Source organism: Scyliorhinus canicula, chromosome 10 (genome assembly GCF_902713615.1).
Source record: "Scyliorhinus canicula chromosome 10, sScyCan1.1, whole genome shotgun sequence".
Taxonomy (NCBI): domain Eukaryota; kingdom Metazoa; phylum Chordata; class Chondrichthyes; order Carcharhiniformes; family Scyliorhinidae; genus Scyliorhinus; species Scyliorhinus canicula.
In genome coordinates, this window is record NC_052155.1 from 109,304,218 (window position 1) to 109,329,369 (window position 25,152).

General features: G+C 45.4%; 1 protein-coding gene across 1 annotated transcript in view; it reads left to right on the forward strand.

Annotated features, from left to right (window-relative positions):
- prex2 (phosphatidylinositol-3,4,5-trisphosphate-dependent Rac exchange factor 2) overlaps positions 1–25,152 on the forward strand; it is a 624,716-nt gene that overhangs the window by 162,903 nt on the left and 436,661 nt on the right. Inside the window, exons 7-8 of the mRNA XM_038808469.1 lie at positions 6,876–7,009; positions 18,283–18,395. Coding sequence (XP_038664397.1) covers positions 6,876–7,009; positions 18,283–18,395 — 247 coding nt within the window. The remainder of the gene's footprint in view (positions 1–6,875; positions 7,010–18,282; positions 18,396–25,152) is intronic.

Sequence of the window (25,152 nt, forward strand, 5' to 3'; positions counted from 1 at the left end):
TCGATGTTGCGCCGACCCGTGAAACCATCTGAAGCCTATCTGACCTACACTATTCCATTTTCATCCATATGTCTGTCCAGTGACCACTTAAATGCCCTTAAAGTTGGCGAGTCTACTACTGTTGCAGGCAGGGCGTTCCACACCCCTACCATTCTCTGAGTAAAGAAACTGCCTCTGATATCTGTCCTATATCTACCACCCCTCAATTTAAAGCTATATCCCCTCGTGTTGGTCATCACCATCCGAGGAAAAAGACTCTCACTGTCCACCCTATCTAACCCTCTGACTATCTTATATGTCTCTATTAAGTCACCTCTCAGCCTTCTTCTCTCTAACGAAAACAACTTCAAGTCCCTGAGCCTTCCCTCCATACCAGGCAACATCCTAGTAAATCTCCTCTGAACCCTTTCCAAAGCTTCCACATCCTTCCTATAATGTGGTGACCAGAACTGCACGCAGTACTCCAGGAGCGGCCGCACCAGAGTTATGTACAGCTGCAGCATGACCTTGTGGCTCCGAAACTCAATCCCCCTACTGATAAAGGCTAGCACACCATATGCCTTCTTAACAGCCCTATTAACCTGGGTGGCAACTTTCAGGGATTTATGTACCCTGATGCCGAGATCCCTCTGTTCATCTACACTACCAAGAATCTTGCCATTAGCCCAGTACTCTCTATTCCTGTTACTCCTTCCAAAGTGAACCACCTCACACTTTTCTGCATTAAACTCCATCTGCCACCTCTCAGCCCAGCTCTGCAGCTTATCTATGTCCCTCTGTAACCTATAACATCCTTCAGCACTATCCACAACTCCACCGACCTTCGTGTCATCTGCAAATTTACTAACCCATCCTTCTCCACCCTCTTCCAGGTCATTTATAAAAATGACAAACAGCAGTGGCCCCAAAACAGATCCTTGCGATACACCACTAGTAACTGAACTCCAGGATGAACATTTGCCATCAACCACCACCCTCTGTTTTCTTTCAGCTAGCCAATTACTGATCCAAACCGCTAAATTACCTTCAATCCCATACTTCCGTATTTTCTGCTATAGCCTGCCGTGGGGAACCTTATCAAACGCCTTACTGAAATCCATATACACCACATCAACCGCTTTACCCTCATCCACCTTGTTTGGTGGATAGATTATAGATTTGTTCAGTTGCACACTACTAGATTGTGGTTGTACATCCATGGTACATTGGCGTGAACTAGTTAAAATGTTACATGAATTCTTCAGGTAAGTAAGACCAATGTGAAGTCAAAAATATAACTCTTCTACTTGTTTCAGGAGCAGTGATGGCAACATGTGTCAAGTGGATGCACAGTTAATAAATGGGTGTTTATCAAATAGCTGCCATGATGTCAGTGATGTGGGTGGTGCTGGGCTGTCTGTCTTTTTACTTTCGTTTTAAAAAGCTGCTTTGAGGCTCTGTGTTTGGTTTTGTTTTCAGAGTTGGAGAGCTGTATTCAAAGCAAGCAGATGTGTGTATTGATCTCTCTCTCTGCAATCTAAAGAATGTCTTCAGCTCACTTGATGATTGCAAAGTAATACCTGTTTCTGTATAGAATTTAAACCTGCTGTCTTTGTTGAAAAAGGGTTTAACTTATGAATGTTGCAAGGAAAAAGTATTAAGGGTTGTCTATAGAGTATTGTATCTGGGGTTATGTGTGTTGGTGGTTGATAAGATGTTTACTGTGTGTTTATAAAATGTTAACTGGGTTCATAGAATGGTGGACCGCGAAGGTTTGCACCCCGTCGCAGAGAAGGTGCGCACAATTCAACAGGCCCCCGCCCCGACTGACACTTCGCATCTTCGTTCTTTTCTCGGCCTCGTAAACTATTACAGGAATTTCCTCCCCAATCTGGCAACTATGCTGGCCCCGTTGTACCTACTGCTAAAGAAGAATCACACCTGGGTTTGGGGTCAGCTGCAAGAAACGGCTTTCCGGTGGGTAAAACAACAATTGTCGTCGTCTGGGTTACTAACCCACTATGATCCTGGAAATACTTTGCTCATCACATGTGATGCATCCCCGTATGGTATTGTGGTCGTCCTATCCCACAAGATGGAGAACGGGGCTGAGCGGCCGATAGCTTTCGGCTACCGCACATTGACTGCAGCAAAAAAGAAGTATGCACAGATCGAGAAGGAGGGCCTGGCGGTGGTCTTTGCGATGAAACGCTTCCACCAGTATGTGTAGGGCTGCCACTTCACTATCGTGACTGATCATAAGCCTCTGCTGGGATTTTTCCGAGTGGATAAGCCAATACCGTCCATTCCTTCCGCACGGATCCAGCGCTGGGCTTTGTTGCTTGCTGCCTACGAGTATTCTCTGGAGCACAAACCAGGAACCCAGATAGGGAATACCGACGCACTGAGCCGATTGCCTTTATCGACCGGCTCCATGTCGAACCCCACGACCGGTGACGTGGTTGCAACCCTAAATTTTATGGACTCCTTGCCTGTCACGGCATCACAGATCCGTGGGTGGACCCAGATGGAGCCAGTCCTGTCAAAGGTTCGGCACATAGTCCTATATGGTGGGCAGCATAGACAGCTCCCAGGCGAGTTGCGGGCACTTTCTTCCAAACTGTCAGAATTTAGCGTGGTAGATGGTATCCTCTTGTGGGGGACGTGTGTGATTGTCCCGGAAAAAGGACAGGAGCTGATACTAAGGGACTTGCACAATGGGCATCCGGGTGTGACCAAAATGAAAATGTTGGCCCGGAGTTATGTCTGGTGGCCAGGCCTCGACACCGACATTGAAAAGATGGCCCAAAACTGCTCCATTTGCTCGGAGCATCAGAAGCTTCCGCTGGCCACTGGGAATGGCCAGGGCAGCCTTGGGCGCGCTTGCATGCGGATTTCGCCGGCCCTTTTCAAGGATCCATGTTCCTTCTATTAATCAATGCCCAGTCAAAATGGTTAGAAGTGCATAAGATGGTAGGCACAACGTCCTGCGTAACAATCGAGAAGATGCGTTTGTCTTTCAGTACACATGGCCTCCCCGAGGTGCTGGTCACGGACAACGGCACTCCGTTCACAAGTGAGGAGTTTGCAAGGTTCATGTAAGTGAACGGCATACGCCATATCTTCACCGCTCCATACCACCCGGCTTCCAGTGGGTTGGCGGAGCGCACAGTGCAGACATTCAGTAAATAAAGACATAAAGAAGCAGTCTTCCGGATCTATGGACACGAGACTGGCTCGTTTCTTGTTTTCGTACAGGACCACCCCCCATGCGATGACTGGGATTGCTCCCGCGGAACTCCTAATGGGCCGGGGACTTCGCACCCACCTTAGCATGGTTTTCCCAGACATTGGCGCAAAAGTACGCCGCACTCAAGAATGGCAGGGACATGGTTTTCCTCGGCATCGGCCAATTTGGCAGTTTGCGTCCGGTGACCCAGTGTTCGTTCGAAATTTTGCTGGTGGTGCCCAGTGGGTCCCTGGCGTTATCTTTCGCCGAACGGGCCCTATCTCTTACCAGGTGCAAGCCCAGGGTCGACTCCAGCGCAAGCATGTAGACCACGTTCGGTCCAGAAGACCATCTCTTCCAAAGATTCTTCGCCCCCGGAGTTAATTTCTACAGCCACGAAGACCAGGCACAGTGGAAAGTATTCCTCACAATCTACCTCTGGTGCCGCACTCAAAGCCTGCGCAGGTCTTTGCAGAACCGCGTGGAGATAGAGACAGAGACGCCGAGATGGAGACTCGGGACGCCTCAGAGGGGGAGTCCTCCGGACCACGGGCTGTGGATGTACAACCGTTACGCCGTTCATTACGGAAGCACCGTTCTCCGTCTCGTTACACACCACCCAATCCAGTGCCTTGTGCAAATGGTGTCCGGCCTGCGGCAAAACGAGTCCAACGCCCTCCTTCACTAGGGTCTTCGGTGGATTCCTTGGACTTTGTGGGGGGGGGGAGGGATGTTATAACCTGCCTGCTTACCACTGGCTGGGGACTAATGGCAATCCCACAATCCTTTGGGAGTATGAGCTTCCCCAATGAGGGGGGCGGAGAAATCATTAGCAGATTCCCTGCATAAATAAAGCTGGCCAGTTTGGAACCAGCAAGAGAGGAGTGAGCAGCAAGGGAAGTTGCTGCTGCTGTTGTATATATATGTTATTGTAATTAAATGTTATTTCTTTCTATCCTTCAACTCGTGCTGGATTCTTCGTGGCCCTCACAAAACCCATCCTGAGAAGAGGCCGCATATTCCTCATCCTCCTCATCCAGCACATCGCCCGCTGCAGTGCCAGGTTGTGGAGGGCACGGCAGACCACCACAAAATGGGAGACCATCTGGGGTGTGTACTGCAGGGCACCACCAGATAGGTCCAGGCATCGGAATCGCATTTTGAGTATTCCGATGCACCCTTCAGTGACAGCATGGGTAGCTGCATGGGCGTCATTATTTTGGATATCTGCTCGGTCTCAGTCCTCTGCACTGGTGTCATCAACCATAACCTCAGCGGGTATCCCTTGTCCCCCAAGAGTCAACCTGTCATCCTGGGGTGGTCCTGTAAGCCGCCAAGACAGCCTGGTCTTCTGGGTATATAGGCATCGTCGCTGCTGCCATCTTCTCCAGCTTCTGCCTGTCTCGGCTGCCACCAGCAGCATCAAGGCCACCTCTGCGGGATTCACACTAACTAACATTTTTAATCTGGAAGGAAATGGAGAAGGAGAGAGATTGACAATCAGTTAGGGTTTGCATCCCGGGACTCTCAAATCCCACAAGTTCCTCACCCCGCACCTCAACCCTTACCATGACCCTCACGACTTCTCTAAGTGTGTCCAGCGAGCCAGCTGTGCTGGAAAAACTTACTCTGCACACTCCACCACGAGCTGATCAGGGGCCCCTAGACCCCAGTGCTCTGTCGGGAACATGAGGGAGGCCGTGCTCCAGTGCCCCCTCCTGATCCACACACTTACCCTTTGGTCACGAGAGGATTCACAGTGCTGGAGACAAGTTCTTTAGTGTTTGATTTTTGGTAGCTGCCTCTATGGTGCCTACGCTTCTAGAGTTCAGGCAAACTGTTCAAAGCTTTCGTGAGATGCTATGCACTAATCATTCTCCAAACATAGCATGTGTGCCCTCGAGGAGGCACTTCACTTGAGAATATTTTGTTTATTAAATGTACAAATCAACAGTAATAAAGAGTTGAAAATCAAACTAATTAACATTCCACATATCACACTAACCATTAAACAATCAGGAAATGTCACCGTTCCATATTGGTACCAACACAAAGCTATATCAGCTCATTTTCACAAAATAAACCAAACACATGATTCCACTCCTCGCTGGTTTCTCAACAAAAACAGAGGATAAGTTTGAGAATATGTTATCATGTCTAGAATTTGTCTTAGAAATGATCTGTGCATCAATGCATTACTTGTTCCACGTATCAGTGCCATTCTCCGTCCAGGAGCCGCAGCTGTGCAGGCCCTCCCAATCTCACCTGAACCAAATCCTGGCATCCACATATTCCACTGGCCCTCAAGGTGCAGTTGAGTATCCTTGACTTCCAGCATGTGGAACCCATGGTGACGTGCCAGTTGCATACAGCGCCTTCCACACCAGCAACAAAGGCAGCAATCTGCAAAAGTATTTCTTCAACGGCGTCATCAGGTGGCCCACTTGGATCAATATCGCGCACCAGGTCCTGCAGCGACTTCTTGCTTCAAACCAGATTGTCTTCTGAACTCATACGACCCCCTGAGCCCGGTGTTCCAGGACCCAATTCTCTTAGAAACAATTGTCCTTCTTTCTGACTACAGAAAAGGAAGGAAACAACAACAGCAACCTCCAGGCATCTGCACAAACCAGCAGGAGCAAGCAGCAAACACAAACTGCAAATATTTTTAGTTTATTGACAGACACCTGATGGTTAAAATTATTAAAATTATAAATCAGCGGAAAGGCGCACCAGCCCAGCCCATCGCAAAAGGCCACTCCAACAGAGAGCATGGCAGAGGAGAGAGAGAAAAACATTCCACCTCTCCCAAGAGGGGCACAGTTAGTCCAGATCCAGCTCATTATAACCAAAGTCAGAGCATCTTCCACCCAAATAAAACACGAAACAGCAGGAATATAATGAGGACTCCAGCTGCACACCGAAGACAAAATCAAGACAAAAAGACAAAAGAATACAATACCACCAGTTTCTGAGTCAGCGCACATGTCACACCCCGCCCTCCATCAGTAGAAAGCCGCTTGGCAAGCCAACCACTGGAAGGTCTCACCGACTTGGGCATAGAAGAGGAGAGAGGGAGCGAAAACCACCTCCTCCACTCTCCAGAACTGGTACTTACAGTATCAGTATTGTTGAATGCATAAGGAGAAAGAAACACATTTATTTCATCCTTCCCAACAGTTCTGTTCAAGAAATGTGCTTGTTAAAGTGGATTGGTGTGTCACGGTGAATTATAAATAATACAGAAATCCACAAAATCCAATTTTCTGCTATCCTATGTAAATAAGAAAGAAAAGATGAAACCGAGCAAGTTTTCTGCGATTTCATAGTTTGCTATTTGAAAAAGTGATCTAAATAGTGTGATCAAATATTAATTGTCATATTGGGGTGAATTTCTGTGGGGATTCTCCACAGGTCTGTGGCTTAAATAGTGGCTGTTATTTTCCTTAGATTTTCCTTGCTTTTTTGTGCTAAAGTTATGGCAAAGCAGAAAGAGAATCTCTGCAAATTTACCCACTTAAGTTTATTTAAAACCTAATTGGTAAATATGGAGGTGATTTATTTGCTTTTAAAATTAAACCATTATGGATGAAGGACACTTTTTAATAGACTTTACGTGCTGCTGAAAAATCATTATTAATAATTCAATTTTCTGTGTTTATTTTAGGGTTCCAACATAACTGATTCATGCACTGAAATGCTGATGCAAGGGGTTTTGCTAAAGATTTCTGCTGGAAACATCCAGGAACGAGTTTTTTTCCTCTTTGATAACTTACTGGTATACTGCAAAAAGAGGAATAGGTGGGTGTTGTAGCTTCTGTGTTTATGATTTGGAAATGCTTTGAAGTGCATTATGCTTCACATGGGGTACATCTTTAAGAATGGCTGTTCTGTTTGAGTAAGGTTTGCTAGTCGTTGATTGGGTTACCAACTGCAATGGTTCACTGTCGTGGAAGTGCCTTGCTGAAAATGCCTCAAACTAAGTTCCAAGAGCAGGGGCCGGAGTAGGGAATGGGGGTCAGGTTGTGTGTGAGGATGAATGGTATGACAGTGACTATGGAGTCGGGGGAGCATTCCTCTTTTTCTTGGTTTTACAGAAAGGGTTTGAAATTCTTTTTTCGGCTGAGGGTGCCACTTCATTATGTCAAGGGGGAGGGAGCTGGACAATGTCTGCCCTGCTCGTCAACGTCAAATATATGTGAACTTTAAAAACTATCATGGATTTTCCTTTCACCAGTGTTTTTAAAAAAAAACATTTTATTAAGGCATTTATGGTTTTATTTTTTAAATGTATTTTTTTACAAACATGTATCAAAACAGGTTACAGCGAACAAACACCCCGGGAAACATGCTTCCCAACGATCATCTATACAGTCTGTACAGAGTTTTCCCCTTTTTAATCCCCCCCTCCCCACGATGAATAGTCCCTCAAACACAGTAACAAACAACCCCCACCTTTCCTCAACCCCCCCTGAAGAGGCCCTTAACTCATACTTTATCTTCTCTAATCACAGGAAATCGTACAGGTCACCCAACCAAGCTGCTAACACCGGTGGCGATGCTGACCGCCACTCCAGCAAAATTCAGAGAGGTGAAGGCCAAGACATCGGCCTTCCTCTCCATGAGCTCTGGCTTCTCTGAAACCCCAAATATCGCCACCAAAGGGTCCGGGTCCACCTCCTCCTCCACTATCTTGGCTAAGACTGGGAACACTCCCGCCCAGAATCTTCCCAATTTTTCACAACCCCAAAACATGGACGCGTGATTCGCTGGATCCCGCTCACACATCTCACACTCATCTGCTACCCCCTGAACATTTATAGTTTTATAATAACAAAAGACACAAGTACAGATATAAACATAGTTCAACGTGTAACACACCCTTCCATCTCCCACAGTTCTCGCCTAAGATAGGCCGACATAGTCTAACTCCCTCTCCCCTACCCCATTGCTCCCTAAACCCCCCCTTTATTGAATCTGCCGACGGTTCAATTTTCTCTGAAGAAGTCGATAAATGGCTTCCACCTCTGAACGAACCCTAATGACGTGCCTCTCAGGACGAATTTGATTTTCTCCAGCCTGAGAAACCCAGCCATATCACTAACCCATACTCCTGTTTTCGGGGGCTTTGAGTCCCTCCACGCTAATAAGATCCGTCTCCGGGCTACCAAGGAGGCAAAGGCCAAAATATCAGCCTCTCTCGATCCCTGAAGTCCCAGGTCTTCCGACACACCAAAAGTCGCCACCTCTGGACTCGGAGCCACCCTCACCTTTAACACCTTGGACATGACATCTGCAAATCCCCCTGAGCTTCGACCATGCCCAAAACATATGGACATGATTTGCAGGCCCTCCTGCACATCGCCCACTCGTCCTTTACCCCAAAAAAACCTGCTCATCCGGGCCACCGTCATGTGTGCCTGGTGAACCACCTTGAATTGTATCAGGCTGAGCCTAGCACATGATAAGGACGTGTTGACTCTGCTCAGGGCATCCTCCCACAGACCCGCCTCTAATTCCTTTCCTAACTCATCTCTCATCTTCCCATTTACGTTTTGTCTCCCCTATCTGGGTTTTTCCCCACTCTATAAGTTCTTTGTAAATTTTTGAAACCTTCCGTTTCAGTTGGGGCGCTTGATAGTTACAGGGAAGCGAGGAAGGATCTAAAGAGAGAGCTAAGACGAGCAAGGAGGGGACATGAGAAGTCTTTGGCAGGTAGGATCAAGGAAAACCCAAAAGCTTTCTATAGGTATGTCAGGAATAAAAGAATGACTAGGGTAAGAGTAGGGCCAGTCAAGGACAGTGGTGGGAAGTTGTGTGTGGAGGCTGAGGAGATAAGCGAGATACTAAATGAATACTTTTTGTCAGTATTCACTCAGGAAAAAGATAATATTGTGGAGGAGAATGCTGAGACCCAGGCTATTAGAATAGATGGCATTGAGGTGAGTAGGGAAGAAGTGTTGGCAATTCTGGACAAGGTGAAAATAGATAAGTCCCCGGGGCCTGATGGGATTTATCCTAGGATTCTCTGGGAAGCCAGGGAAGAGATTGCTGAGCCTTTGGCTTTGATTTTTAGGTCATCATTGGCTACAGGAATAGTGCCAGAGGACTGGAGGATAGCAAATGTGGTCCCTTTGTTCAAGAAGGGGAGTAGAGATAACCCCGGTAACTATAGGCCGGTGAGCCTAACATCTGTGGTGGGTAAAGTCTTGGAGAGGATTATAAAAGATACAATTTATAATCATCTAGATAGGAATAATATGATTAGGGATAGTCAGCATGGTTTTGTGAAGGGTAGGTCATGCCTCACAAACCTTATCGAGTTCTTTGAGAAGGTGACTGAACAGGTGGACGAGGGTAAAGCAGTTGATGTGGTGTATATGGATTTCAGTAAAGCGTTTGATAAGGTTCCCCACGGTCGGCTATTGCAGAAAATACGGAGGCTGGGGATTGAGGGTGATTTAGAGATGTGGATCAGAAATTGGCTAGTTGAAAGAAGACAGAGAGTGGTGGTTGATGGGAAATGTTCAGAATGGAGTTCAGTTACGAGTGGCGTACCACAAGGATCTGTTCTGGGGCAATTGCTGTTTGTCATTTTTATAAATGACCTAGAGGAGGGAGCAGAAGGATGGGTAAGTAAATTTGCAGACGACACTAAAGTCGGTGGACTTGTAGACAGTGCGGAAGGATGTTGCAGGTTACAGAGGGACATAGATAAGCTGCAGAGCTGGGCTGAGAGGTGGCAAATGGAGTTTAATGTGGAGAAGTGTGAGGTGATTCACTTTGGAAAGAATAACAGGAATGCGGAATATTTGGCTAATGGTAAAATTCTTGGTAGTGTGGATGAGCAGAGGGATCTCGGTGTCCATGTACATAGATCCCTGAAAGTTGCCACCCAGGTTGATAGGGTTGTGAAGAAGGCCTATGGTGTGATGGCCTTTATTGGTAGAGGGATTGAGTTCCGGAGCCATGAGGTCATGTTGCAGTTGTACAAAACTCTAGTACGGCCGCATTTGGAGTATTGCGTACAGTTCTGGTCGCCTCATTATAGGAAGGACGTGGAAGCTTTGGAACGGGTGCAGAGGAGATTTACCAGGATGTTGCCTGGTATGGAGGGAAAATCTTATGAGGAAAGGCTGATGGACTTGAGGTTGTTTTCGTTAGAGAGAAGAAGGTTAAGAGGTGACCTAATAGAGGCATACAAAATGATCAGAGGGTTAGATAGGGTGGACAGCGAGAGCCTTCTCCCGCGGATGGGGGTGGCTAGCACGAGGGGACATAGCCTTAAATTGAGGGGTAATAGATATAGGACAGAGGTCAGAGGTGGGTTTTTTACGCAAAGAGTGGTGAGGCCGTGGAATGCCCTACCTGCAACAGTAGTGAACTCGCCAACATTGAGGGCATTTAAAAGTTTATTGGATAAGCATATGGATGATAAGGGCATAGTGTAGGTTAGATGGCCTTTAGTTTTTTTCCATGTCGGTGCAACATTGAGGGCCGAAGGGCCTGTACTGCGCTGTATCGTTCTATGTTCTTCCCCACCCCCGTTCTAGAAACTACCTTGTCCTGTATCCCCTGTGACGGAAGGAGCGGAAAGATAAAAACCTGTCTTCATACACAACCCCCTACCTGGAGATATCGGAACCCATTCCCTCCCGGCAATTCAAACTTCACTTCTAGATCCTCCAGACCGAGAAAACGCCCATAAATAAACAGATCCTGCAGCCTCTCAATCCTTGCTCTCTGCCACCTCTGAAACCCCCCATCCATCACCTCGGCACAAACCGGTGGTTACCACAGATTGGAGGCCACACTGACACTCCCTCTACTCTCATATGCTTCCACCACTGCCCCCCAGACTCTCATGCCGTCACTACCACTGGGCCTGTGGAGCACTGGGCCAGCAAGAACGGCAGAAATGCCGTTACCAATGCCTCCAAACTTGTGCCCTTACATGATACCGCCTCCACCCGCTCCCACACCGGCCCCTCCCCAATTATCCACTTCCTAATCATGGCTATATTAGCCGTCCAGTAGTAGTTCCTAAAGTTCGGCAGTGCCAGCCGACTCTCCCCTCGGCTCCGCTCCAGCAACACTTTCTTCACTCGTGGGTTTTTACCCGCCCACACAAACCCAGATATCACCCTGTTCACCTGCTTAAAAAAGGCCTTTGGAATAAAAATAGGGAGACACTGAAAAACAAACAAAAATCTTCAGAGAACCGTCACCTTTACGGTCTGTACCCTCCCCGCCAGTGACAAAGGGAGCATGTCCCACCTCCGGAAGTCCTCCTTCATTTGTTCCACTAGTCGGTCCAGATTTAATTTGTGTAACTGCTCCCATCTCCTTGCCACCTGAATACCCAGGTACCGAAAACTACCTCCCACCACCTTAAACGGCAACTCCTCCAGTCTCCTCTCCTGCCCCCTCGCTTGGATCACACAAACCTCACTTTTACTCATATTCAATTTGTACCCTGAGAACCGGCCAAATTCCCCTAAGATCCGCATAATCTCCCCCATTCACCCTAATGGGTCCGAAATATATAGTTTTTGATGGGGCACTTCATGTTCTGACAATGTGTGTTTAAAAAAATCTTAAATTCTTTGCCTTTATTTTCATTTGACAAATGTGTCGGACTTATACCCATGAATTAGGAACTCTCTGATCAGTAACTCCTCTGTTTCCTTTATCAAAATGCCTTAAAATTGTGAACAGCTTTGTTAGATTGATTCCCTGTGATCAAAGGAGCCGGAGCTTTTCTAATACTGTTTACAATGAAAGCATCATTTTCATTGCTTGGAAATCTTTTGTGAAGGTCGGCTTTTCAAAGTTCGACAGACAGATTTCCTGAAATGCATAGTCTACCTGTTTAGATTGAAGTTTTGCTCATTATGCCTCACATATTGACACCGTTTGGCCTCACATTAAATCTGTCTGTAACGGGAAAATAAAAATAATACATTGATCAACAGCTCAAATAAGAACCATTATTTTTTTGAAATATGTATCAGCAAAGAATCAAGGTTTCAATGCCAGCCAATTACACAACTGATTTAATTTTCTCTAACTCAGTATGTACAATTTATTACAATCAAAGTTGTGAACAAATCATGAAAGTTACTCATATTTTTCCCATTGTGTTATTATTACTTTGCCATCTCTTTCTAGAGGCCTATGTGTGTTTGTGTGTGTGTGTCCTTGATTCAAGTGTCTTTGATTGTAGCTTGTTTCGATTCCAGACTTTGTTCTTAATCATCTTCTATAGGCGTCAGCCATTGTTCAGTGTCACTCACCTCTGAGTCAGGCAGCTGTAAATTTAGCTTACACTCCAGAGACTTGATCATAAAATCTATGCTGATAACTTGGTGCAGTACTGTGATAGTGCAGTCATGGGGAGTGCTGCAATGAAGACAGTACCATATTTTGGATGAGGCATTAAATGGAGACCTGTCTGCTCTCTTAGGTGGACATAAAGGATCACATTACACTATTTGAAGAAGAGCAGGGGTCCTGACAAATAATTATCCCTCAAACAAAATCTAAAACAGATGATCTGATCAAATCACATTGCTTCTTGTCGGCCATGTGGCTTTGTTGCGACATTACAATATATTGACTACACTTCAAAAATGTCTTCTTTGGCTATAAAATGCCTTGGACTTCCTGAGGTTGTGGAAAGTCTTTCTAGTCTTTCTTTTAGGAGTTATGTTTCCAGTTGTATACCTGTAAAAATGAGAGTCCAAATAAAACACATGGTTTGAATTTGAAAATGCACAGGAAAATAGCCAAATTCTGTTACCCGGCAATTATCTCCAAGCAGTATGTTTAGTACATGGTAATGTTCAAGATTAAAATTGGTCAAAAGTATGATCTGTCATGATCAGACTTCTTCTGTACATTTAATTATTGTGTTTTCCCCTAATTTATTTGTTTAGATCTGAGCCATAATAATACACTGTGAACATTGAGAGACTGTTAACTGTAGGATCTATTAACTCTGAGGTTATGTGGCTAGGTACAATGTTGATCATTTGACACATAAAGCCCTGATTTTAATCAAACCCGCATGAGATGGATAGATTATTAAAATGGTGGTCGCACTACTTTCTTGATGAGTTTCCAAACTGCCATTTTATGGCAAAGGGTCACCTATTCCAGCCAAACAGGCCCAAACTTACCATGAGGAAGTCATAGTCCGTGAATGTCTTGGTGTCATTTTAACACTAGAAATTGGAAGCTCCGCACGTCACCAAGACTATCAGTGGAATTGCTGGGGAGGCATTGGTGTAGTGGTATTGTCACTGGACTAGTAATCAGAGACGCAGGATATTTCTCTGAGTTTAAATCCCACCATGGCTGACCAATTAGGCCAGTGGGCTGATGAATGGCAGATGGAGTTTAATTTTGATAAAGCCAAGTGGGATTAGCTTAGTGTTAGAAACTGGGTGGCATGGACAAGCTGGGACAAAGGGCCTGTTTCCATGCTGTAAACACCTATGGGCGCGATTCTCCACTCCCCACGCGGCCTGGGAGAATCGCGGGAGGGCCCCCTGACATTTTTTACGACCCCCTGGCGCCCCCCGCGATTCTCCCTCCCCCCCGCTCGGAAAAATCGCTGCTCGCTGTTTTTTACGGCGAACGGTGATTCTCCGAGCCCAATGGGCCAAGTGGCGGCCCTTCACGCCCGTTTCACGACGCCAGCAAACACACCTGGTCGCTGCATTCGTGAAACGGGTGCCAGATGCCCGTTTGGGGCATCTAGAGGTCTGATTGGGACGGGAGCACCACGACTGTGCTCGGGAGGGGACAGGCCCGCGATCGGTGCCCACCGATCGTCGGGCCAGCGTCCAAAACGGACGCACTCTTTCCCCTCCGCCGCCCGGCAAGATCAAACCGCCACGTCTTGCCGGGCGGCTGAGGAGAAAGACGGCTACCGCGCATGCGCAGGTTCGTGCCGTCCGCGCAATGATGTCATCCGCGCATGCGCGGGTTGGAACCGGCAACCCGCGCATGCGCGGATGACTTCACATTCTCGGCGTGACGAGGTCGGTGCCAAGAAAGACGGAGGCCCTCTCCTAGCCCCCCGGGTGGGGGTGAATTAGGTGCGGGGAGCGGGCTCCGAGGCCGTCGTGAACCTCGGCTGAGTTCACGACGGCCTTCACGAATTCGGCCCCCTGCGGAGAATTCCGCCCTATAACTCTACTCTAAACATATTGCCAAATGAGATTATGGAGCTTTTATTTCAATCTGAGCCATCATGAGTACAGCATCATAATTTGTTACTTAATAAGAATTTATATATCAGAACAGTATTAATGTGAACTAATGTTTTTGAAGATTATGATGCTGTGGATGGAAGATAGTATTTACAGCAGGTTAGTGCGCCGTTATTTCACCATGAAACTTGATCTGAATCTAACACAGGCTAATAGAATGGAAATTGACTGATGGTTATGACAAATCCTAAGCAAATCTGAAAAATGCAAACTCACCTTGTCTCAGTCATCAGGGGCATACCACAAAATTGTCCAATGCAGAAATGACTTTGTAATTCCATTTGGACACAGGATGGTTAATATGTGAAATTCCCACACTGGAATGTTGAAAGCTTGTTTTTGCTGAGGCTGAACTTACCACACAGGACCTGGAAGGTAAGCATCCATGTCCAACCGCCACAAACCTCTTTGATACAGAAACAAACATTAAGATATATAGGAAACAGGAAGATGTTTTCTCCAATTTCCCTTTGTGGTTTCACAGTGGCTATTGAGAGGATCAACAATTTAACCGAGTATTTACAAATACTGTCTCCAATGCTTTCAGTAGGATGAATGTCTGACTGGAGCAAATCTGCAGTAAGTAAATGGCAAGCTAATTTGCACCGGGGGAAAATGATTAAAATGTCAGAGATGGGGAAACTCAAACTAATCAGTTTTTAATAAAATTGAACTTTTAAAAAATCCTGAGTTTTACATTTCTTTTCTGCGGAATACAAATGTTCAGGATGGGTTCACCAAATATGGAAAATTAGATATATTTCAGTCAGCTGGTGACTTCTTCAATTATGTGTGAACAATTAGTTAATGGGTGATAGATAATGTTAAATAAACATTATTTGTACCAGCTCAAATAAACTCAAAACCAGTAAATGACTTTGTAGCGCAGGTATGCACTTGCAAATCCCACCTGAAGAGAATGATATAAAACTTAACAAACATGGAAATTGGACTTAAAATGAGCCCCAATGACTAAAACTATGATTTCAATCCAGGGCAGATACAGGAGGTGGCTGCCGACCATCCAGTCCCCAAAGCCTATGCCTGGGAATTTGTTTTTTAATTTTTCCAATTAAGGGTTAAATTAGCGTGGCCAATCCACCTACCCTGCACATCTTTGGGTTGTGGGGGTGAGGCCCACGCAGCCATGGTGAAATGTTTTTTTTTAATGCATTTTATTCCAAACGTATATAAAGTTTTACAAAACCTACAGTCATAGAATCATAGATGTTTACAGCATGGAAACAGGCCCTTCGGCCCAGCTTCACCATGCCGCCCAGTTTTTATCACTAAGTTAGTCCCACTTGTCTGCATTTGGCCCATATCCCTCTATACCCACCTTGCACATGTAACTGTCTCAACTGTTTTTTAAAGGAAAATATTGTACCCGCCTCTGCCACTGCCTCTGGCAGCTCGTTCCAGATGCTCACCACCCTCTGTGAAGAAATTTTCCCTCTGGCCTCTTTTGTATCTCTTCCCTCTCACCTTCAACCTATGCCATTTAGTTCTAGACTCCTCTAACTTTGGAAAAGTATGTTGACTATCTATCTTATCTATGCCCCTCATTATTTTATAGACCTCTATAAGATCACCCCTACACTCCAGGGGAAAATGTCCCAGCCTCTCCTTATAGCTCAGACCATCAAGTCTTGGTAGCATCCTCGTAAATCTCTTCTGCACTCTTTCTAGTTTAACAATATCCTTCCTATAATAGGGTGACCAGAACTGAACACAGTATTCCATGTGTGGTCTTACTAATGTCTTGTACAACTTCAACAAGTCGTCCCAACTCTTGTATTCAATATTCTGACCAATGAACCCTAGCATGCTGAATGCCTTCTTCACCACCCTGTCCACCTGCATTTCCACCTTCAAGAAGCTATGAGCCTGTACCCCCTAGATCTCTTTGTTCTGTAACGCTCCCCAACTCCCTACCATTAACTGAGTAGGTCCTGCCTTGATTTGATCTACCAAAATGCATCACCTCACATTTATCCAAATTAAACTCCATCTGCTATTCATCTGCCCACTGGCCCAATTGGTCAAGATCCTGTTACAATCTAAAATAACGTTCGCTATCCACTATACTACCAATCTTGGTGTCATCTGCAAACTTACTAACCATGCCGTCTACATTCTCATCCCAATAATTAGTGTATAGAACAAATAACAGTGGACCCTTCACCGATCTGTGGTCACAGGCCTCCAGTTTGAAAAACCACCCTCCACAACCACCCTTTGGCTTTGGTTGCCAAGCCAATTTTGCATCCAATTGGATACCTCACCCTGGATTCCATGAGATTTAACCTTATGCAACAACCTACTATGCGGTACCCTGTAAAAGGCCTTGCTAAAGTCCATGTAGACAATGTCAACTGCACTGCTCTCATCTACCTTCTTGGTTTCCCCTTCAAAAAACTCAATCAAATGGGTGAGACATAGGGCGGCACGGTGGCCTAGTGATTAGCACAACTGCCTCACGGCACTGAGGTCCCAGGTTCGATCCCGGCTCTGGGTCACTGTCCGTGTGGAGTTTGCACATTCTCCCCGTGTCTGCGTGGGTTTCGCCCCCACAACCTAAAAATGTGCAGAGTAGGTGGATTGGCCACGCTAAATTGCCCCTTAATTGGAAAAAATAATTGGGTAATCTAAATTTTAAAAAAAAAATGGGTGAGACATAACTTTCCCCTTGCAAAGCCATACTGACTATTGGAGTGCATTCAATGGGGAAAGAGAAAGGTAGCCCAGTTAAAAAATCAGAAAATGTTGGATATACTCAGCTGGTCTGGCAGCACCTGTGGAGAGAGAAACTTAGTTAACAGGTGAGATTTAGCAGACCTGTTTGCCACGGGCACAAATCCCATCATGGCTACTAAATCTTGCGAGAGGGCCATTATGGGATTTGCGCCAATGAAATCTCAATTTGAGATCTTCCCTGCCCCTCACTGGTGACGTGATCAGGTTCGCGCCCAGAAAAGGGCTTGAACCTGATTTCCATGAATTTAACTGTATTTACATATCATTGAAACACTTTACGTCATTGTTTCGATCCCCATGATGTCATGCTCCGGGAATCGCAACTGGTTTTTGAAAACAAAAGCCATGATGACAATGCAGGGGCGCAAAGGTGAGTATTGACTTTGGGTGGTGAATGACATGGCAGACCTCCCTGACACTACCAGAGGCAGGCTCTCGTTAGCCCCATTGAGGGGGGTTCCCCTTACATATGGGGGGAATCCCAATGGTTGATGGGGATGGTTGCGCCTGCATTAGAATGTGAGGGTGCCAGGGGGAGCTAGAGACTGTGAATGGAGGGTGGGCGTGGAGACTGTAGGGGGGGTCACCCTGATGCTTGCGTAGTGTGGGGCAGGGGATTTCCCTTCTGTGTGTGAAGGCTGGGGTTGTGCATCTTGTCACCCGGGGATTCCGGTGTCCATGGGGGGTTGTGGATGTCCGTGCGGGAGCGGGAGGCGCCCGGCTCTATCAGGTCCCGTCCTGCTAGAGTGATGCCGCAAATCAAGCAAACCCCCCCCCGCCCCCAATTTTCTTTGACAGTGTCAGAAATTCAGGTGAGAAAACCTGACTGTTTTTGTGGGGTGAAACACACTGGTTTTCAGTTAGAACCCAAATTCCACCCAATGTCTCAAGTCCATTTGACTCTTCTACAGGACTGAGTTATAGAAGGGTCATATGTCAACTGTGTTTCTCTCTCCAGCACCTGTAGTACTTTGTTTATTAATGGGATCCCGGATTTTTGATCTAAATGAATAAATGATGCTGTCACTTAAATTTAAGGCGATTAAAGAACACCTCACACCCTAAGAAAGTGGCAGATGGACACCGATACCATTTTCGTGGCAGAATAAACACAGAGGTCATGGAAGTGGAAAATGTGGATGATGGAACAGGTATTTCTTTGTTGAATTGATCAAACGGATGTTAACAAGTTCTTATTGATGTGATGGATTCAAAATGCTCCCAAATGTAAAGAATATGACCCATGTGGGAATACCAACAGTCGAATGAAATAATTTACGTCTTCACATGGTAAATATATTAATTTCAAATATTAATTCGATCATGATGAATTGCTTATTCAACAGTTTATATGGCCTCGTGTATTGATCATGATTTAGCATCTCTGTTAATCACAAATAACCAGCAAACAACACAGTTCATGATTTTGTTTTGATCAATAAAAGGCTGAAGTTGTAATCTAACATTCTATTTGTTTGGAGATCATGCAGACAACCATGAAGCAGGGCTTTATGGAAATCATGGCAGACCACTGTCAATATTTAATTAGTGATATTCGCAGTAGCATACATATTAAAGAATTTGAACAATAAATTGCCTCTCATGTCAGTGTCAATCCTGTGGCACCTTTGTTCCCCATAAGTGATTGGAGATGACAACTGCAAAAAAAAGTCCTTTCTTTCTCCAAATAATATAAATATCAAGGTGATACCATTGGTTAACCATGGCTAACATTAAATTGCAGAAGCTGAGAATATCAAAACTTTTGGCTAATTTTGGCAACACTTCATTTCCATAAACATCCAGAAAATATTTAACATTTTCTCCTTGCAGATTTCGAAATCCAAAGTAAGTCAATGTTAGTTCTTCTTTAAACGCTGATGTCCTGACATATACCAAACAACATTTTAATTGGGTGGGACAAATAGACCACATATGCAGGATAAATTATGGGAGGTTACATGTTTTTTCTACATTCATTTTCATAGATAATTAAATGAAGTCCTTGCCTTACCTGTTTTCTCTAAGAATTTCCTGCCACCTTGATCTGCCTGATTGGAAAAATGTATCATTACTGATTCTTGGCAGAGATCATCAGCCCTTTCTCTCATCAAGTTGCTGGTATAATTTACCAGAATAACTTTACTGTATCTTGTGGCATTATTACCAAGGCAGTAGAAGAATTGTTTTTTTTGTTACATTACTGAATGTCTTCAGATTGAGAATATAACACTTGTTTTTAAAAACTCACCACTATTCTTAGAATTCCCCCTATACCAAAAAGGGCCGATATTCTAAATGGTGAACAGGGATTCTCACTCCCTGACTCCGATGCAGGCTTCGGTGGGTGCTATTCAGGTCAAACTATATTTTCAAGTTATCCCCCGGTATAACCCATACCTTCACCGAAGATTTTATCTACTTACCACTTAGTAGCATCGATGTCCTGGGTCCTGCATTGCTAAATAAGTAATGTAGACTTTAGGAATAACCACTTTTTCAGGTTAAGTTAAGTTAAGTTAAGTTAAGTTATTTTATTATTATATTTTTTCGTTTAAAAGCTGCAAACCCTTTCTTTACAGAAAGGTAAAAAGATCTTGCTTCTGGATCCTGCTGTTTGATTGAAGGGACCTTCAGGCCCACCTTGACAATCAATCTTCTTTAAAGTCTGGTCTTCTTGGGATGTATTCACTGGTTAGCTCTGTTGCTGTGTCTTGTCGATCCATGTACTGAGCTATAAGAACTGCCTCTGCTAGCTATCTCTCAGCTGACTCTGACTCCTGTTTAAATTCTAGTCTTCCTTAGATGTATAGCTGTTTAAGCTCGGCTGCTTGTCTTGTCTTTCCCATGGACCGAGCTGTGAGAGCTGAAATATGCTTCTCTTCCTCTCTCTGAGTTCTCCTCCCTCCTGTCTGTTGCTGGTCTGCTTCTGCTCCACGGGTTTATATTCTCTTCTACCAATTATAAGTTTTTAGAGCCTTATTGTAAATTAACTTATTTCACTTGATGTTAAAAAATATCTGTGATGTAAACATTCTAATATAACTAAGTATTCATTTTGGGCATGGCCTCAGCCCTCGGATCTAATTACATTGTTCCTTTGTGATGTTCAAATATGCTTTGGTTTCAATAGAGGGTTACTTTTAATTCTGTCAGTTGAATAGTTTAATTTTCCAATTGCCCCAGCTCATAACTTTACCTTTGATTTTGACTTTAAATTATATCTCTCATAGACAGGTTGTCTCCAATTTTCTTTTAATTGACTTGATGTTAGTCGAATTTAGCATTGACACCAAATTCGACTGAACATCATCCATCCTTTCCAGCTGTTTACTAAGAGAGTTAATTTCAATGAAGGTGTGAAACCTTTGCTTTTAGCTGTATGCTAAAATTTCACTTGGTTATGACTTGAAAGACCTGCCTGGTTTTAACATTCATCACTTAATTCAATTGAAACTCTCATCCATGCTTTTCCAGAAACTTCCTAAGATAGTTACATTCAATGAAGGTGTGAGCCATTGTTTTAGCTTATTACGTGAAACCTGTGTGTTTGCTAAGCCTGCTTGTGAGAAAGAATCTGCATTTTATAATCCTGCTCTTTGCAGCTGCTAATAACCTTTTGTGGGATCTTTCCCTGTATCCTCTCAGACCAGATATTGCCAGACTTCCATGTTTCAAATGACACATTTTTCTGTATTTTCAATTACACACTGGATTACATTTTCAAGGTAGGAGGGTTTTACCCCCACAAGATCATTCTTTTTGATTCAGACTCCACCAGGATGAGGAAAGGGGGAAACAAATCTTTGGCTGTTGTGCCAGCTTAATGGTGCGTTTGTGTCTCATAGAGATCAACATAGAAATAGAGGATATTGATGAAAGGAGGCATTTAATCATTCCCACAAACAAAAACTTTTATACACAACGCACTGTATTGTCTCATATTTGACATGTAACCCATTGATCATATTAACTGGGCAGGACAAGTGCAGTGATTTATTTATAATTAAGAGTGGAATTTAATCTGGCAATGGGGGTCTCGCCCACTGGCAAGAGAGCTGCGAGGGCCCTGCGTTGATTCCATTGAGGAAGGCCCGGCAGTATTAAATGTCTCTTGGATAAGTAGGTGACCACCATTTGAGGTTATGGACTCGAGGCTAGAAATCCCAATCCCCAGTTGGCAGTTCTGCATTGCAGGCCGTACGACTAGAAACATTGTCAGCTACCATCAATGCACACATCAACCCGCCCCCCCAGATCTGAATGACGGATGCTTTGATCAGACATTGAGTATCTTGGAATAAGGGATTCCCTCTTGGGAGTGGACTAGTCTGCTTTTTGGGCTTCCTGCAAGATGACAGCCCCCTGCCACTAGTTGAATAGCAGAGGCAGTGTGGTGAGGCCATTAGCCAGATATCAATTGCCCATTTGAGTGCCTCTCAATGTCCAGCAGGGAAGGCTATCCAAGAGCCTTCCTGCCCCAGGTTTAATGGAAAGCTGTAGGAAGGTTGTGGTGTCCTTACTTGGCCCACTCCCATCTGATTAAATGCCTCCTTGCTCCTACAAACTGGTTGCTGGGATGCCTTAAATTCCACTCTATTATGTGATAAACACATTCAAAGGTAAAATATGGACTGTCTCTGCAGTGACTACAAGGAATGGTAATAAAAGACCCAGAGAAGAGGAGACTTTTAAACACAATTCATAAGAAAAGCTCCAACCATATGCGGAAGAATAGAATATCAAGTAAAAATATGATGCGAGTAAAAAGAAAATAACAAAACAAATATACAATATGTAGAAAATCACTGATTGTGACTTATGAAATAACATCCAACAAGACTTTCACTTCTATGGCCCAGATTTAGTTGTGGTAATAATGTTGAAACTGTCAACATTCAACTTCCATTAGACTATTGAAACTGCCAGCAGGGATAGGGCGGCTATTTAACGCAGGCTAGAGGGGAACTTGGTGGCAGGGAGAGATTTGAGTTAGATGGGATGGCGTATCTTAATAAGGTGGGGGGGGGGCAGAAACCTCCGGTGAGGATAGCTGCGGGTGAAGGACCAAATGTGGCTAAGAAAGGGATGGGTGTGGCAGGTATTTCCATTTTGGGTTTGATTCCAAGTCAAGGAAGGTTGCGATCCTGTTGAGTAAGAGGGTGGTATTTGTGGTGGCCAAAGAGGTGCGGGACCCGGGAGGGAGTTTTGTGATAGTGGGCAGGGTGCCGCTTGTTTTATTAAATATGTATGAGTCCAATTGGGACATGCAGACTTTGTTCAGAAGGTGATAGTGTCCATCCCGGACTTGGATTTGCATCAGTTGATAATGGGGGGCGATTTCAATTGCGTGTTAGACCCAAGGACGGACGGGTCAGGCCCCAGATCTGGCGAAGGAGTAGGGAACGTTGGCACCGAGGACTGGGGGTTCAATCTTGGCCCTGGGTCACTGTCCATATGGAGCTTGTTCATTCTCCCCGTGTCTGCCTGGATCTCACCCTTCCACAACCCAAAGATGTGCAGGGTAGTGGATTGGCTAATTGCCCCTTAATAATAATAAAAAAATGATATATATGTTTTTTGGAGGAAACGTGCCCATCTCCTGGGGATGTATAGATGAACTCACTGGCGCGGAAGAAAAGATGAGTACCCCACAGAGTGTGGGTCTTATAGGCCCATCTCTCTGCTGATATGGATGTGAAGGTTACTGGCTAAGGTGTTGGCAAGGCGATTGGAGGGGTGTGTGCCAAACGTGATCTCTGAGGATCAGATAAGTTTTGTTCAGGGGCTGCAGTTGTCAGGAACATCAGGAGGCTGTGGTATTGACTCCATCAAGTAAGTTATTATATCAATGAACGTGGAGAAATTGCTAACTCAGGATGAGCTGGGGAAGGGAGTATTGCGAATATTTACGGGTGGTTGTTGGAAACAAAGAAGATAAGGCGGAAATAGGAGGAGGAGCTGGGGATAGAGCTAGTGCGGGGTGGTAGGTGGATGGTGCCTGGAGTGAAATTATGCACGGTGTAAATTCGACATCATCCTGTGCCGGAATGGGCCTTACACAGTTTAAGGTGGTGCACGATGCGCATATGACTTGGGCTCATATGAGTAGGTTCTTCCCTGGGGTTGAGGACAAATGCGAGAGGTGCGGAAGTTCACATGTTAACATGTTTCGGTGTGCTCGAATTGGGAGGATTCTGGGCATTGGTTTTGAGAGCCTGTCAGAGATTGTGGGGGTGAGGATGGCACCATGCCCTTTGGTGGCAATTTTCGGTGTTTCAGAGTTGCTGGAGCTGCGAGAGAGGAAAGGGCGATGTCTTGGCCTTCACCACTCTGATTGCCCGGCGGCGAATCTTACTGGGTTGGAAGTTGACTGTGCTGCCGAAGGTATCGGCGTGGATGGGGGTTTGGCGGAATTTCACCAACTGGAGAAGATCGAGTTTGCTCTCAGAGGGTCGGAAGAGGGTTTGTATGTAAGATGGAGGCTCTTTGTGTCTCTATTTGAGGATCTGTCTGTCACCAGTGGGTGGGGGGGGGGGGGGGGGGGGGGGGGGAGAGCATGGGGGCAGCGGGGTCTGATGAGGGAAGGGGTGTTGGGGTAATTTAGGGGAGAAGAAAAGGGGGAAGATGACAAACTATTTTAAACTTGGTGATATTTATTTTTTGATTATTTGTATTATGATTGTGTTTGGAATAGAATATATTTAAAAAGAAACTGCCAGCAACTTCAGGCATTGAAATATGTACCGAGTAGCTCAGAGAGGTTGCCGTAAGTATATGCTTCTCCATATGCTGACACTTTAGAGATTTCCACAGACTACGTGATGAAATAATGGGAATTTACACTCTAATGCTGTTAATCTCGATGTAAAAACTTGGAAAACTTGCACCTTGTTTAATGAGCAAAAAATGGCAAAGTGTCAATTCTGGCGAGAACGTTGTGAACTAGTGGCCTTTCTCATGGACTTTTGGGCCTCTGTAAGAAAAGTATTTTTTCCCATAGAATCATCCTGCACTCTTGGTGCCTCCTGCTGTTTTCGCGTGTCCCAGGGAAACTTAATCACTGGGGACCTCCATTAAAACGTCTCTCCAGCACTCATTCCAGATCCATTCGAGGTGATAGCTGCCAGGGATGCCCAGTACCCGTTTCTGTAGGACGCCCTAACCAGACTTCTGGATGATGTCCTGCACCACACTCCAGGAAGCGGACCACAGCGTGTGCCCCTCCCTGTCTGGGAGGTTACTGCTGCATTAATGAGTGCCTGTGCACTCCGGAAGAGGATGGGCCAGCAGTGCAGGAAGATGAATGACCACCATTGCGCGGCTAGGTTAAGTTTGCCATCTCCAGTCTCTCAGTGCATCCCGTCACCCACCCCAAGGTGATCCCTCACCCAGCCACCTCGCAGGCTGCCCACCTATCACGAGGCCTTCTCCCCGCCCTCCCCCCTCCGCCGAGTCGGATGACCCCCTTGGTTAACCACTGCCTGGACCTGTTGATGGCGAGTTTGGGCAGACAGAGGAGCAGGTTCATGAGGAGGTCCACCTCCTTTCCTGCCCTTCCTCACCGGGCACCTATTGATCAGAAGCATGGGACTGAATTGCAAATAAACTGCAAAAAAGGTTTTTTAAATAACTGAAAAGGGAGTGCAATCTAACGCAACCACGGACTCCACAAGACCACAAAATGTGCAGGCACCTTGGAAGTCCGTGAACCGATGCATCCTGCGGTGTATGGACTGCAGCATTCAATACCCTCCACCCCAGGTCCCCGATATTAAGGGGATTGGCTCATCCAGAGAGGAACCTCCACTGGAGGCTATCGAATGGCAACAAGGAGTACCAAGGCATATCTGGACAGCGGGCAAGGAAGTGAAGAGTGAGCAGCAGCAGCCCAGACAGGAAACCACT